Source organism: Alligator mississippiensis, chromosome 4 (assembly GCF_030867095.1).
Source record: "Alligator mississippiensis isolate rAllMis1 chromosome 4, rAllMis1, whole genome shotgun sequence".
NCBI lineage: Eukaryota > Metazoa > Chordata > Crocodylia > Alligatoridae > Alligator > Alligator mississippiensis.
In genome coordinates this window covers 164,160,879-164,177,275 of record NC_081827.1, presented here as the reverse complement: position 1 = coordinate 164,177,275, position 16,397 = coordinate 164,160,879, and the positions used below count along the sequence as shown (strand labels likewise).

The 16,397-nt window shown below is 46.5% G+C and overlaps 1 protein-coding gene across 3 annotated transcripts in view; it reads right to left on the bottom strand.

Annotated features, from left to right (window-relative positions):
- Positions 1–16,397, bottom strand: part of TNS4 (tensin 4) — a 50,532-nt gene that overhangs the window by 14,624 nt on the left and 19,511 nt on the right. The window contains exons 2-4 of one of the 3 annotated variants that reach the window (XM_059726961.1): positions 13,025–13,210; positions 11,644–11,784; positions 2,300–2,974 (exon numbers count right to left, since the gene is read on the bottom strand). In XM_059726961.1, the coding sequence (XP_059582944.1) occupies positions 2,300–2,825 (526 nt within the window). In that variant the 5' untranslated portion in view covers positions 2,826–2,974; positions 11,644–11,784; positions 13,025–13,210. Of the gene's footprint in view, positions 1–2,299; positions 2,975–10,658; positions 11,066–11,643; positions 11,921–13,024; positions 13,211–16,397 lie in introns of those variants that run through there. The other 2 variants (XM_059726962.1, XM_014604753.3) reach the window with 2 other exon arrangements.

Here is a 16,397-nt window from a genome sequence, read left to right as displayed (position 1 = left end):
CAGCCCAGTTGTCACAAGTGCTGAAAGCACTGCAGGGCAGAGGGGACCAATCTAATGTTCTCCAAAACAACTAAGTACCAGAGATAATTAGCCTGTGTTATGAATTTGTCTTCTATAAAAACAGTGCCTATTTTGCAAACTCTCCCTAACTGGAAGGTTAAAAAGCACATATCATGTTTTCCATTAGACAGGAACAACAAGAAAAGCCCTCTAGTGTACCCAGGGCCATTGTAGAAACATTTCTCCAGTGCCAATGTGTCCCTAACAGCCCTCAAGCAACATGGTGCAGTTTGTAAGTAACTCTCAGCCCTGAATATTCCCTGCTCCCCAGTGCTGTTTCTTTAGAAGTGATTTCCAGCAAGAAAATGGACTTGGAACCCAAAAGGGAAAAAGAAAAACCATAAAAGATGCCATTCTCAGAAATTCTCTATTGTTCTTTGGAAGGATGCTAGTGCTTTCCAATGCATGCAGTTATCTCCACAGGCCGAGCCCATCACCTGGGAGTTTCTTGCAACACCTGAGAGTTTCTTGCAAGCAGTGTTATCCTTATTACCTCCCATAAGATAAAGGTAAAGTAAACTGGGTATTACAGACAGAGAAACTGAGATACAGAAGCCTTATGTACATTAAACTTGTTTTTCTATTAAGGAACAACAACCCTACCTTGTGGCAACACTGGTGCGGTGGGGCAGTCTGCACCAACATGCATTGTGCTCTTACTGAACCTAATGAGAGGGACATGGTGGCCAAATTTTGCTCATCTCCCTGCTGCTAACCAGGGGCAGAGTGGCTGAAGAGGCAGATTTAAATAAGAATAAATAAAAATAAAGCTCCCCCCCCTCCCCTCCCCATTCCCACTGCAGCACCTTAACTGCACTTGTTAAAGCCCCTCCAATCAGGTCATCATGGCTGCTCACCAGCAATGACTGCAGAACACACAAATAACACTGATACGTGCTCACATTGCTCTAACCTCTATGCTCACTCACCCGGGCTCATTGCCCCCTGCATGCTACATCTGATCATCTGCCTTCCCTGCTAGCACATCATTAAACCACATACCTGCTGTGGCTCTGACTTTAGTTCACTGCACTTCATCCGTTCACCTTTTCCTCCCTTCAATCCATGCTTCTCATGAACAAAGGTTCACTGAGGCTCATATGCCTTTCCTTTGGCCAACAGAGCAGGAGAACAGTGTTTTATTATATACCTCTGATATTCCATCATTTGGTAACTCCTGGACTGTGGGACTCAGAGCCAGATTTTCAAAGGCATTTTTAGGTCCCTACATACCTTTAAAAACTCAGCCCCCAGTGAATAGCTGAGAGTAATGAATGTTCTTATCATACTAGGCAAATTATGGATTAAGTGGTGCATAGTAACCACCTAAATGGCTTGGAGACAGAAATACAAATGGAAGAAAAAGCCTGGTCACATCCTTAAGATGAGACATATACAGCAGCTGGGCACAGCATAGATTCTGAATGAGTGGAAGACAATTAGTTGTGTGTTATGAGTTAAAACATTCAGATCACCCTAGCAGTCATAGTGAGAGGGCTTTTGCAATGCTCTGTTGATGTTCTAAAACTGAGATCACCATTAGTATATTTGTAATTAAGGTGTTTTGCCAGGCCAGGTACGATGGCAGACAGAACCTGGTACAAAGCATGCAGAAATAACTTTTCTACAGTTAACTAGGCCTCGTAAAACAGGTTGAAAATTTAGAGAAGAGAAAGGTAGTACACAGGTAAGAACATTATCTTGGGGTTTGGGACACCCGAGTCCAATCCTTACTCTGCCACAAGCTCCCATGATGACCTCAGGCAGGTCACTTAGTCCTGCTGTGTCTCAGCTGCCCATTTATAATGGGGATGACTGCATTTCCCTACTTCACAGGGGAGCTACAAAGAGAAAAACATTGCAGCTTGAGGCTTCCATATACTAAGTATATGTACTTCAGTAAGACAGAAAGCTCACCAGCTCGGAGACAAGTGCCTGCCCCTTCCTCCCAATCAATGATATGAGAGACAAGTAATGTCTCACATACAGAACAACACAGGTTGTACCCAGGTAACATTCATGGCTTAGTTGCATTGATGCCCCAATTTGAGGACTTAAGCACTGCTTGGTTCTTGGGTTGGCGAATTGCAAAGGGCTGAATTTCCAGGGCTTGCAACTGGCACAAGCCATACATTAAGACAGTGATGGACTCTGCTTCTGCTCCTTTATGAGCAGCCTTTTACCAGCTTTGAGCTTGCTCAGCATTGGGTCCATTGCACTTTGATGAACTTTGTCTTACCTAATGTTTCTGATTCTTGTTGCTTGGTAACAGACTTGTTGCTGAGAGCACTGGCTTTGACAGCATCCTTCTTGCCATTGACTGACTGGAATGCAAGTGGCTGAAAGGTAGGATCAATCTCTAAGATCAATTTGTTCAGGCTTTCTATTGACACATCCAAGGTAGGAGATGCTGGACTGGCTTCAGGATTTGCATCAGTTTCATCATCTCCTTTTGACTGATGGGCAAGACTGGGTCTTTCCATAAAGATGACCTGATGCTCTTTCCCTTGAGCTTGGGAGGTCATGTGTTTAAACACTGCATTAGAGTTAGTACCATGGAGTCCCCCATTTGGGTGCAGATGTGTTGTGGTTTGGGTCATTGTGGGTTGGCCAACCCAGCCCTCTGTTGAATAATAGGAGCATTTTGCAGATCTGGTAGGGCAGCAGGGGCACCCAGCTGGGTGCATGCATTGGCTTTCTTCCCGTGATGTCACACATATTGTCTGTCCAACCTGTAACACATGATTTGTTAGAACCTGAGACATTGTTTTGTTTTTCTGCCTTCGGACTTCGTCTTCAAGAGTTCTCCTCGTTGTCCTTTAAGTGGATTTTTAAAGGTATGTGCCTTTGAATTCCAAGGACAACAAACTTGTTGTGGGGCCACTCTCTCAAGTGGGAGGCACTCCAATGGAATCTAAAGAATGCAAATAAAGGAATGGTTAGAGACGAGGAACAAATGGACCAGGAATGCACTTCAGCAGAACCGTGTGAAATTAAATTTGAAAGGGAAAAACAATCATGCTGCATTTTTTTACATGTGATGCTGCCTGCAAGTTATGAGTCCTAGAATGTCTTTAGGCAGGTTGTAGGTTAATCCTCATTGCAAAAGTTTTTCGGCATTCAATTGCCTCTTCTCTTACCCCAATAAACAGCTAAATTCTCTCAGCTCCATTTGAACTGTAACTTTGGCTTCCAAAAAAGAACCAGAGACATGTCAAAGAAGACAGTGATAGACAGCTTACCCTGAACAATGCAACTAAGCCTTGTGAGGAACTGGAATGATTGAGCTGATTGCTAGCATAGTGATTTTCATGTGGGGATGAACTATCTTCAACCTATTTTACTTTACTGCTTCAGAATGTACCAAGCCCAGGACACTAACCAATATGGCTACACAGTAGCCTGAAGCAATATTTTAGGAACCTGGCTTGTGTTAAATATTGAATATTAATCCAAATCAAACACACCTGGGGGGAGGGAGGGTGCGGAAATTGGAGAATCACTACTTGAACAATCCCCTCCCCACAACACAGCCTGCCTTGAAGTTTCTTGGCATTATTCACATGGATGCAAAGTCTCATGACATTGCCTGGAAACAATTGTAATCCTGCTGTGTTTCTTCTCTTAGTTTTGGAAACAGCTTAAATTTCTAAGAACTTACAACATCCCTCACATTCTGCTTGCAGAAACACAGCAGATAAGTGCCATGAAATAAAATATATAAGCATCAAACGTATTGTGGGAAACTAGCCATTAAAATCATACTTCTTATAGAGGTGAAAAAGTAAGTTCAGCTTCATTCTTCATGTTCCAATCCAATGCCTCACAAAATCCAGGAGCTAACATTAGGTGTTCAACAAAATAATACATGAATGAGTTCATTATATCTTTATTGGAAGGCCTTTATGAGAAATGGGCCAGGATCTACATCTCAAATCTGGACCCTACCCAGAACTTTGGGAAAGTTTAGACCTAGATAATAGATTTTTAATCTTTATAGATGTATATGAGATGACTTGCCATCTTGGCTGTAATTGGAAGAGACCTCCAGAGCTGAAGCATCAGAAGAATGACTAAGTTCTGTAGCTGGAAGCTATAACACTTTCATATCCTGTGTGGATCAGACTGTGTAATACACCCTGAACACTGGATTATATGTGTTGTTTTAATAAAAAACTGTCCAATCTTGCTTCACCCAAGAATGCATTCATTTACATGAATTTACTTGGCTATCTTAGATTTTATTAACTATGGAGTCAAAGAATTAGAAAAGCCACATGTTGACTGTAGACAGAGTTTATAACACAAGGTTTGGGTGGAGGAGCAAAGTATTAAGGCTGGCTTGGTACGTCATGTCTGGTAAGCAATGACTAATTGCCTTGTAGGCTTTGAGATCTATTAGTGAGATGACAGACATACCTTGAAAACAGCCAGCATTTACCCTCTACAAAATTTTATAATCTTAAAGCAAACATACACCTTCAAGACTCACCTTCAACACTCACTGTATCAGAGACACCCTGGAATAAGAAAAACCACCTTGACTTGTGAATAATAGCAAACACTCAGCTGTTGTCTATTAGCCACTTGTGCAGTTCTGTGGCAGTCAGGCTATAAGATCATGAATTGCATCCATTCCGTTTCCAAAAGGGCCAGTTTTAATATCGAATGAAAAATGAATAAATATTTTAAGTTCATTTAGCTCCTTTACAACCAGGGACCCCACTGTGTTTCCTGTATCTATTGTGCAGCCATGAAAATAAAATATAATATAAAGCTGGCAGGCAGAGAAGCCAGTAATAAAAGGTTCGGGAGCTATGTTTAATCCTTCGACAGGAAATGTGCTGCAAAAAAGGGAAATCACCATTGAGACAGCAGCTATTATGCCTGTAATTGGAAATTAGATGGGCACATGGTGCCTCTGAACTGTAACGAACACTGATTTATGCTACAAATAGGGGGAAGATGCAGACTCTGCCTTTTCCAGTTGTTACTGTTAAATGTTCAAATCTAGCTCATGTTGCTTGGAGCAGGTTGTGTTTATCAAAAACACAGCCTGTTCCATCACTAATATGCCGTGGGCTCTGGTCTAATTACAGCATTGGGAGCGGTTCCTTATTAGTGATTTAAAAAAAAAAAAGCCACTAGGAAGCTGTTTTGAGGAATAAAAACAGGAAAGAGTCTGTCTAGGTGTGATACTTTATATGACCCCCCACCCTTGCATTGTGGTTCCTTCTGTCTCACAGCCATTAACAAATTCATCCCCACAACAGTCTGGTGGTGGAGAACACCCATGCTACACCTCACTGACTTGCTTGAGGTCATATAGGGAGTCTATGGCAAAAATCCCAGTATATTCAAATCTACTATGTCCTAATCCACTACTCTGACCACTGCACCGCAATTTCTTTAGCAGCAGGCAAGTCCTGTAGGTGCTGTAAGGTAATGTTAAATGAACAACTAGTGGTAACTTCCTGACAAATGATTTCATTTTAAATTATACCCCTGTGCTCATCAGCAGGTCATGACCTGACTTGCAAGACTGCAAAAGCTGTAATACTTTCGTTCCATTTCCCAAAAGGCCAGCAACACAGGTATCCTTATCTGTCTGCTCTATGGACAAACGGCTCCCCTCGCCCTCCCCGCCACAACAAGCCCCTTTGTGGTCCAACAATGCTCAACACAGTTGTGCTCAGAAGGATACTTTGGTACAGCAGTTGAAGCGTGATGATGAAAACATCATTTCAGACTCAAACGGGAGGGGAACAAGGGAAAGAATGGAAACTAGATTCTCTTCTTTGGGAGGACTGGCTAGCTCAGATCAGCATCAGCAAAACAAAAGGTGTTTTTTAAATTAAAGTAGGTATGCAGGAGTATGCACTACCCACAGAACACGGTTAAGATGGGTGTTGTGAATTTGCACACATCCAGTATTTCCAGAGGATTTTCTACTTTTTTTGTATCTTTAGCGCTACATCTACTTTTAATGTAACTGGCATCTACTTCGTGTCTCTTCCTCCTCTCCAGTTAAAGACGGAGATCATGCCAGGCTAATCATCAAGAATTTCAGCTATAAATTAGGGACTGGTCAACTGGAGGCTTCAGAGAAGGAGAAAGATCTGGGGAGATCAGGAGATCACAGGGTAGTTATATCAGCCAACAACCTGATGCAGCTATGAAAAAAAAGGCAAATGCAATCCTAGGATGTCAATCAGGTATTTCCAAGTAAAGACAGGGAAGTATTAATACCATTTTATGAGGATCTGGTGAGACTTCCCATGGAATAGTGTGTATGGTTCTGGTCACCCATGTTCATGAAAGATGAATTTGAACTGCAGTGGGCACAGAGAAGGGCTACTAGGTTGATCAGAGAAATGGAAAAATTAGAAGAGCTTGGCTTGTTTAATGTAGCAACTTAAAGGTGGATAGGACTACTTTGGATAAGTACATAAGGGAAACAAACACTGGAGGGGGAAAAGTGCTATTCAGTCCAAACCACAGTGTCAGCACAAGAACAAATAGGTATAAACTAGCCGTGAATAAACTAAGAATGTAAGAGTATAAAATTGGAGGGAAGGGTAGGAGGAGGTTTCTCACCTCCAGAGCTATGAGGTTCTGGAACAGCCTTGCATAAGGAGCTATGGGCAAAAACCTGACTAGTTTGAAGATGAAATGTGCCAAGGGTATGAATGGGACTCTGTGGTGATGTTACCTATGATAGCAGGGACTGGACTCATTGATCTAGGAGGTCCCTATCCCCATTCCAGATCCCTCGCCCCTAACCTCTGCCAACTAAGAAGCCCAGCACAGTGAACACAGCTTCTAATTGCTGTGCAATGTGATGCCCTTGAGTGGGAGTGGAAATCGCATGCCAGGACCTCCAGCCATTGCTGCCTAAACTAAAAAAGTTTACTCCTGGCAGCTCAAAACTAGGAATAAACGGAGACCTCTGTTTGGTCCAGTCACCAGACAGGCACACAGAGCCTCTCTGTGTAAATGTGAATGCCACTAAATTGCAGTAGCAGCTGCCATTTTGAGTTCAGTGCAGCTGTAGCCTTGGTCAGAGGAAGTGTGCACTGGTGTGTGCTTGCTCCCCTACAAACACAGGTCCTATTTTCATTCTTAGACATTCTGTTGATTCCCCTAACACAGGGGCAGGCAATTATTTCAGGCGGAGGGCCACTTACTGAGTTTTGGCAAGCCATCGAGGGCCACATGACAGGCAGCCAGGGCAGATAACTATGAATTTTCTAAAATTTTTAGGGGCCCCACGGGCCAGGTAGAATGGCCTGGCGGGCCACATCTGGCCCGCGGGCTGCATTTTGCCCATCCCTGCCCTAACACAATGGAATGGTGCTCATAATGGTGCTCAGCTATATGTCAGCATATAGCTGAGCAATTGCTCCCCTTTCCCCATGGCCTTCAACTTTAAAACTTGCTTTGTTGCAATGAAGACATGGTCATTTCCCCCTTACTCTAATGGAAGACCCAAAACAGTAAAACCCAGATAGTTTTCAGCTGTGGAGTCTGTCTTATTTCTCCGTAAATGAGTGCCCTCAAGCACCTTTGAGGACAGGCCAGTTAAACCTCCACTGGCCAGAGAGCGGTGGACAAATCTTGAGATTCCCTGGCCATAGAAGACTACAGAACTGATTACGCTCCCCGTAATCATCAAGAGGACAATTCTTTGACTTGCCCAGATTACCAGGGTGTGTCAGTGAGGTCGAGAAAAAGGGGTTGCTATGGTTATGTTGGCTATGTTTTGATTGCAGAATGTGCAACAGCAGTATCAAGTAACAAACTATTAATATTCCTCCAGCTATTAGGGAGGTAGCAGCCTCCAGAGGTAGTCAGCTGATGTCAGCAAAGGGACAAAAAGCTGCTTTCCTGAAGCTGTCACAACATGATCATCGTGTGTGGGTCTGGGGGTGTACCTACCTGTATCTACCCTCTCTCCTCAACTGCTGACAATAAGGATGAGTAAACATTCAGAAGCAGCAAGGGATTTTTTTCAGAAACAGTGGACAACTTTGCTAGCTCTCACCAGTTTAAACAGGAGTCTCTTATTTGGCCATTTTCCTAAAGCCTCTAGCCTCTGGATGCATGAGACTACAACAGATCTCAGCTTTCATTTAGTTTTCCAGCCCTTGTGGTTGCCGAGAAAAGCTTGTTAACATAACCCCTCAAATTTTCAAAAACCAGAAGGCACAGAAGATCCTCCCACAAAAGTAACCCTAAACTATTTGGATTAAAATTCTTGACATTTTAGCAAATGTCAGGAATTTGATCTTGACTCACGAGCTTTGCACGCTTGGGGTTAGCAATGCTCAAATTGCTGTTATTTCTCTCTCTGCCCAATGCAAACCTCCCTTCTTCCACCAGTGAAGATGGATTCATCCTATTATATGGACTTCTCTTGCCATCATACTTCAGCTAAACCCATTATAAACCTTGGCACAGCTGCGTTGTGCACACTTGAACGCTCTGCCTCTAACTCAGCAGGTGGTAGCTGTTCCCTCATCTGTTCCTAGGACAAACTTTAAAGTGGGTTTAAGTTTGCAGGCCCTGCACTACCGTTCACCAGTTGGGGGAAAAACAGCTGAAAACTCTGGAAAAAATATGAGTCCTCTGAGTCCAGTCCAAATAGCAGATTAGATTTGATCTCAGATTTGTCTGAAAGAGGTCACCTGACTTGGGGGCTTTCCATCCCAAACATACAGTCAGGCACTTTAGATATGGGTCTTGTTTTTCTCTCTGTGCCACTGACCTGCTGAGAGACTGTGGCAGGTTGCATCCCCTTTCTGTGCCTCAGTTTCCTGCTTGTAAAATAGGAACAGTAGTACCACTATGTTCCCAAATGAAAGTCATCTCTGGGGGAGTGGTGTTCTTTCATAGGAAGCATCTTATTTGAAGAACATGGGACTGAAAGGGACCTCTGGGTCATGGAGTCCAGTCACCTGCTACCCTATAACACCAACGTCACCTTATTTCTTTTATACAGCTCTGCATTAAACCTTGTTTGGTGTTAGATGATGCCAGTGTTAAGGCAACGGGTCCTTACAGAGTTTGCTACCAGCTACTGGATAGGGGCTTGGGCCTTTAAGGTGGCTACCTGACCTTTAAAACACTTGCGGCTGGATCTCATATGGAGTTGAGCATCCTTCTTTCCCACTGAAGTCACTGAGATCTTGTGGCGGGGTGGAGCTCATGTCTCCCTGGATTGGTCCCAATATTTTTCTCTCATGGTTTCCAATCCAGATTCTGCCCTCCTGCACCACAACTTGTTTTTCCTTGGGGGCAGGTCCCAGGAAGCCCCTTGTCTAGAGACTGCAATCTTGCAAAAGCACCACACAGAGTGCAGGGTCCTCTGACCTGTGCTTGTCATGGACTGTTCATAGCACTGCTGTGAAAGTTTACTAGGGAAGTGGGGAGCACTTCTAATTTATAAATCTCTGACTGTGGAAACAATCCCTGGTGACTAGTGCAGTGGGTCCCTGGAAAGGTGGATTCTGTTCCTAGCTCAGCATTGTTGTATGATCTGGTGCGAGTCTCTTCTTCTCTCTGGGCCTGCATCCCATCCCACATTTTGTCTGTCTGTTCTATTTAGACTGTCAGCGCTCCCAGGCTTGTATAGTGCCCAACACCATGTTCACAATTGGGACTTCTAGGTGCTACCATAACATAAAGGTTAAATCCTGAAGCCATGTTACTAAAGCAAGATCCTCAGTCCCCAACCACAGCCCCCTTTCTATTTTAACAGCTTCTCTCTAGGTGGGCTTGCCATACCTGAATCCTGATGTATAGTTCATCCTTGCTGACTTTCAGTGGCTTAATGAAGAGGTTGCAATCTTACCTTAGCCTGACTAACACGCGATTCATTTTCCTCCTGAGCCCCATAGAATGCATCGCCTACAGCTAGTTAGACTTCTCGCTGCAGTGTTATATTTCTATTGTCCTAACTTTCAACACTTTATCACAATAAAAGGCTGCCACTGAAGAAGGGAAGGGAGGAGGGGGAGAAACCCCTCACTGCTTCATTTCTGCAGGCTAAGCAGATTTCATTGGGGGTGGATTAAGCATTTTACAGCACTGATGCAAGTACGCAAGCCACGTGCATCACAGAAAAGCTGAACACGCTGTGTGAACCCTGACCGAACAGAGAAAATAACAACTACTTTAATAGCATAAAGCTAAAAAACAGTAAAAAACAGCCATTCCTTGGCCCTCACAATAAATATAAAGCCTTTTAATTTCAAACAGAGCATACGACACCCCTTCTCACCCAGAGTAAATAGTGTTGGATTCTTTGCCAGCCTGTGGCATTGATCAGAGAAGAACCACCATGTCCTGGCTTATTTGATGTCTCTGTGGGATATATGGTATTTTCTCAGGAAAAATAAAATGAAATGAATCACCAGCCAAATACCAAGCAGCACAGGAAGGAGGAATATGACGGAAGAGGGGGAAAAAGAGAGACAAAATTATAAGTTTAAAAAAGACAAGTTTAAGAGGAACAAAGAATTCAAAAAGACTTCTAAGATGAAGGAAAATGCATGAATTATACTTGAAATAGATTCTGGTGCAACCAAAGCAGGTACCTGGGCTGTGAGTTAACTAGTCCCTTCTGCTGTCACGGCTCCTGCTGTGATGCCTCCTTTAAGATTCTTGCTTTTTATGAAATAAACCCGGGGTGAATGTGTGCAGGGACTCAAATCTGTGGGTGCCTTTGTTTTAATACTAGCCCAGTCCCACCCACAGGGCTGAGCTTGTAGGAACCATGCCTATCCACACCCATTCCACTTTGCAAGGTGTGGCACAGTCTAGGTATGATGCAAGAGGGAAGGTCCAAAGACTGTAAGTAGAGGGAGGAGCTGAACACAGCTGGCAGCAGACCAGATCCAGTCCAAAATGCATGCCTAGGTAGTTGCACAGGAAACGACTGAGGACAGAGAATTCAGAGAGGGACATGCTCCTCATTGAGCAGCTCAGAGCTGCAAAAGATTGTGTCCCTACCATACTAGCACAAACCTAGAAAGGTGGCAGTATGCCCCTGCACCATGATAATATTATCACAACCAGACACTAGTAATAATTCCTGTAGGAGTTACAAAACACTTTGAGATCTTTAGTAGGAAAAATCCAGATGGGCAAAATACTGTATTAATTACTGTTATTGTAACCGAGAGGTTAATGACACCAACCCTAGAAAATAATATTTTAAAAAGCTAAATCCTGCTAGCATTTCACAACTTGCCATATGTTGCCCCTCAAAGTGACTGAGAACTTCCTGGGGACAGCAAGGATAGAACTCACTTCTTGTTCCAAAAGTCAAGTACTGAATGCTAGAGTTACAGGGCACTCTCTGTTAGGTGGTCAGCAGCATAGGACTTATGACACACAAGTGATCAGTGCTGACCCCTTTCCACCTTGAAACATTCAATGATAATTTTTCTTTCTGGGGCTTTTCAGGATCAGCAAGAGGCAGATGAGCTACACTCAGATAAGCAGATGCACAGGGAACACTGCTGCAATCACTACAACCTTCAGTGGGACATGAAGAAAGGGCTTTTATAAAGTAAGTACCAAATCTCATTTGCACTGGAAGTGGGTGGCAAAGCTCAAGGGTCAGGATCCTCAGGTGGTGTGTGTTGAGGTACCTCCACTGGAATTGGTTGAGGAGCTGACATTATGGCTTTCTGGGCTCCAGAGCTGCACTGTATCATCCTGTTGGGACAAGACTATTAGTACTGAATGGGATATACACAGGCAAACAGTAGCATCCCTGAAGGCTGACCTTCTGCTGTACATACAGATCATTGGAGGTGATGGGGGGTGAGAGGGGGGTGCGGCGCAGCAACAATGCCTCAGACCTGCTTTTGAATGTAGTTTTTAAACTGAGATTTTATAAGAAGTGGAGAGTGTGGAAAAGGCTACAACTAACTTTGCTCCCCAGGATGTGCATCTTTAATTCCTTTTTTCCCCAACTCTTCTATCCTGGGCATGTCTACATATGGATTTGACTTGGCCTGTGTTTATACTGGTATAAGCTTCTCTGGTGTAAGTGCTTTCGGGCAGGGATCTACACATGTGGGGATTAGGGAGCAGATTTGCTGCTCTTTGCACCAAGTTTCCTGCAGCCCTGCAATGGGCCCCTGTCACCACCGGGACCTTCCCACTTAGCACACAGAGCCACCCCCGCACCAATTAACAGAGCCTCTCCATCAACCAACCCACTCACCAACAATAAAAAACCTTCCCTGTGCAAACTTTTTACAACAATGTCCTTTGTGGGCCATCCTGGGGTGGGGTGGGGGGCATAGGGTAGAGGTGCCTAGGGGGCAAAGCCCAGGGGCAGGCAGCCAGCACCCTAGCCTCTGGCTGTTCCCCTGCAGGTCCGGATGCTGCAGTGAGTGCGGCAAGTGCAGGCGGCTCCCCCTCCGGCAGGTAGAGTCCAGGCCCAGCAGGGCCAGTGTGTGGTCCTGGTGCTGCTGCAGGCAGCTCTGGCTCCGAGCCCTTGTGGAGCCAGGGCAAGTGGTGGGGCTGGACCCAGGTGGGGTGGCAGGGTGGCTGTGTGGTGGAGCATCTAGGGCAGGGCCAGGAAATCCTGGCAGCTGGACCTGCAGGACCTCCTCCCAGGCCTAGGAGGGGGCCTACTGTGGGGTGATGGGTGGCTGCCAGGGAGTGTGCAGGGCTAGAGTCAGGGGCTGGGCAGTGGGTGGCATGAATGTGACCACCAGGGCCAGAATGATGTCCAGGAACTGACAGTTGTCATCTGTGACCTGCACCGGCAGGATGCCAGCCCAGGATGGCATTCTGTTCCTGCAGCACCTGGAGCCGCTTGCGCTCCAGGGCCAGGGGCTCAGCCCAGAACTACTGGTCCACCTGCTCCCATGTCTCCTTGGTCCAGTCCCTTGCCTCCTCACACCAGTCCTACGCGTCCTTGTGGGCAACGCCTTCCACCCACCAGGCCCGTGAGACGTCCAGCCAGTCCTGTGATGTTGTCACTGTCTGCTCCATGATGAATGTCCTGTCCTGCGTCTCCCTCTGGTGGAGCCAGTGCATCCACAGGGACCGGCTGTGGGAGGCAGTGACCCTGAGGCCATATCCCAGCTTCCAGGGGCAGCCTCTCCTCTGTGTACAGCTGCAGGCCCTGTAGAGCCGTGAGACAGAAGTTGTTTGTGAGAGTTTGCAACATTTCTGAGATAAGATGCTCTGTACCAGGGACCGTGTGCTGCCCTGTCTCACATCAGGGGTTGGGTGTGCATGGGTGCCCAGGGACCGTAATAAGTCAGGCTGACATGCTGAGACCCAGGCAGTCACTGGCTGAATCCCCCATCCCCACTCACTCCCCAGGGGTCGGTGGGCTGCTGGGTGCTGGCCGCAGGCAGCCTGCTTCCCCCACACTGTGCCCAGGGCAGGCTCCTGGAAGCACCTGTTGCTGCAGCTCCAGACCCCACTTCACCCTTCTCCCCCTCCTCCTGCAGGCTGGCTAGCCTGCCTCCTGTGCTGCCACCAGCCTACAGCACCCAAGCTCAGGGGCCATGGTGCTCCCAGATGCCTGGAACAAGGAGATGCCCATGCCTTTGCCCTCCCCACATGGGGTCTATCTGGGGTGCTGGCCTAGGGCCAGCTCCCTGGTATGCTGGTGCTGTGCTTTGAGCATGCCCATGCTGTGCGTGTCATGGGCAGTGTGTGAGAAGCTATTTGAGCAGGCCAAGGAATGCTTGACCCACTATGCCCTGCTGCTACTGATTGCCATGGTGTCCTAGGTGCACCTGGTATAGGACCCTGAGCTGTGATGACATAGGGGACAGGTCTAGACTGCTCTGCAACCTCTGCTGCTGCCTGGAGGGCTACCTGTGGTTGTGCTACATGTCCCTGCCTCCCACTGCCAAGGAGAACATCAATAAAGTTTGGCACTGTCTCCCCACTCCCTGTGTGCTGTGAGAGGGGGAGACCAGGGCCAGGGGGGTGTAGGCAGGCCAGGCAGGGAGGGGAGGCAGGGGAAGAGGCTAGGGCCAGGGGCAGGAGCAGGGGTGGGGAGGGCCCTCCCCCCAGTGCAGGCCTTACCACATGGCTGGGGTGGTGTGACCAGTGCCTCTGCTCAGATCTGGCTGGCAGTGATGGCATCTGGCTCCAGCCAGTGTCCTCTGATGGAGGGATGCACCATGCAGGTGCACAGCCAGGGCCCTGCCACAGGGGGGAGCTGGCACTGCTGGTGGCCAGCAGTGTCATGACTGGCCACATTTTGTGGCTGACCCTGGGGCTGCAGAACTGGTGAGGTAGGCCCTGGACAGGGCTCCCCGAGCTGCTGGCAGAAGCTGCAGCTGGGGAGCTTCAGCAGGATGGGGCATTGTAGACCTGAAGGGCCCTCCTCTGGTGATGTGTCACTGGAGGTGCCAGGCTGGGGCAGGGACTCGGGCAGGCCACCCGTGCTGCTGAAGATATGCACAAGAATGGTCATCAGTTGCCACATAAAGACCATGGACTTACATGCATGGCCAGATCAACCATTGTGGCCAGTCACGGCAACCCGCTGTGCCTGCAATGTCTTGACTTTTATGTGGCACTACTGCGCTGACTAGTTGTCTGGCCTCCCAGGGCCTCATAAATGTGCCTGCCCTGCTCAAGCTGGTGCTGCACTTCTGCCTTGCCCCACAGTGCTATGAGATTACCAGTTTCCTCCTTGGTCCAGTTGAAGGCCTGGATGGAGGGCATGAGTGTGGGTACATGGTACTGTGAGGCCTGGGTAGCTGCCTGCAGCACCCAGTGCAGGGCCATGGCCTAGGACTGACAGCTGCATGGCAGTGGCAATGCCCCACAGCACTTGCAGGTGCAGGGCAGACTGCTGGGGGTGTGTTGCAGGGAGGTGGCACTGGTCTGGCTGTCCAGAGGCTGCCTGTAGGTGTACCTGGGGGCTGGCAGGGCTGGTCAGAGGCCCACCCTGCAGCACCCTGCTGGCCTGGATGGCACTGTCCTGGCAGCCACTCAGCAGTGTGGTGACAGGCAGCAGTGCTGGGGTGCTGGCAGGCAGGCACAACTATGATGTTACCTGCCCAGGGGGACACAGGAGCCTGCAGTGCCCTCAGGCTCCCTGCCTGCGTGCTCCAGGGCTCAAAATGTCTGCAGGCTTTTAAAGCCTGCAGACAGGGGCTGCCATAGAGGCAGTCCAGCCCTGTGTCAGGAGAGGCTGCTAGCCTCCAGCCCTGGGGCTAGTGGCTGGGCAGTCCTGGGTCGTGTGTACACATGCACTACTGTGCAGTATCTAATCCTGCTTAAATTTGTTACTTGCATTTACATATAGCAAATTTAAGTGGGATTAAAGGTTTTTACTGCACAGTAAACACGCACATATGTAAACATGTGTGCTTACTGTGCAGTAAACTGTACAAATGCGCACTACCACATCTCATGTAGATGTACCCCTGGGGATGTAAATTGTTTCCTGATTCCTGGACAATCATTTAACTTGAACAATAGGTAGAGATTTTCCAAGGCACAAAGGACAACTGTACAAACTTGCTTCCATTTGTGTCTAGTACAATGAGACCAAATTTGGGTTTTGCTTATAGGTCCAACCATAAAACAAGTTATTTTTAATAACAAATGTATGCCATGGAAAAATCTCCATAGACAAGCACATGATTTAATTGTAACTGTTGTACAGTTTTAAGACTATACTGTGGATTTCAGTAAAGCATTTTGTGACATGTTTATGATCAATACTATACAGAGTTTATTGTTTATCCAGAATCTTTATAAAACAGATTTTACTTGAGAGATTTGATATTTTTTATGACACAATCACTATAAAATCATTGGAATTATGGGATTCTCTTTAAAAGAGCTAGAGGGTCAGAGCCTGCAGCTTTTACACATACAAAACTCGCACAGAAGTTGCCAGCCACAACTGGATATTCTTTGTTGCCTCCCCAAAATGCCCCCAATATTTTTTTTTCTTGCAGTTACAGATTTTGGGCCACTGAAATAAAGAGGGAGTTTTGCCAGCAGTCTCAGTGAGAGAAGGAGTATTCTCTTAAAGAATTATATTTTTTCATTCATTCAGGAGAATCAGCCCATGTATGGGTACCCATTTATTCTGTATACCCATATTCTGTATACCCATAAATGCTTTTTAGATTATCCCTAACATTCTTGCATTGTTAGCTAACTCTTTTGAAATATCCGACAGTATAAGGAAATCCATTTGTTCACCATATAAACTTCCTTTCTTATTGCTCCTTAATCTCTACAATCTTCTTGCAGTTCATTTATCATCAGCCACTGGGCTTTTATGCCCCTCCTTTCACATTCCTGCGTAAACGGTGTTTTGCATT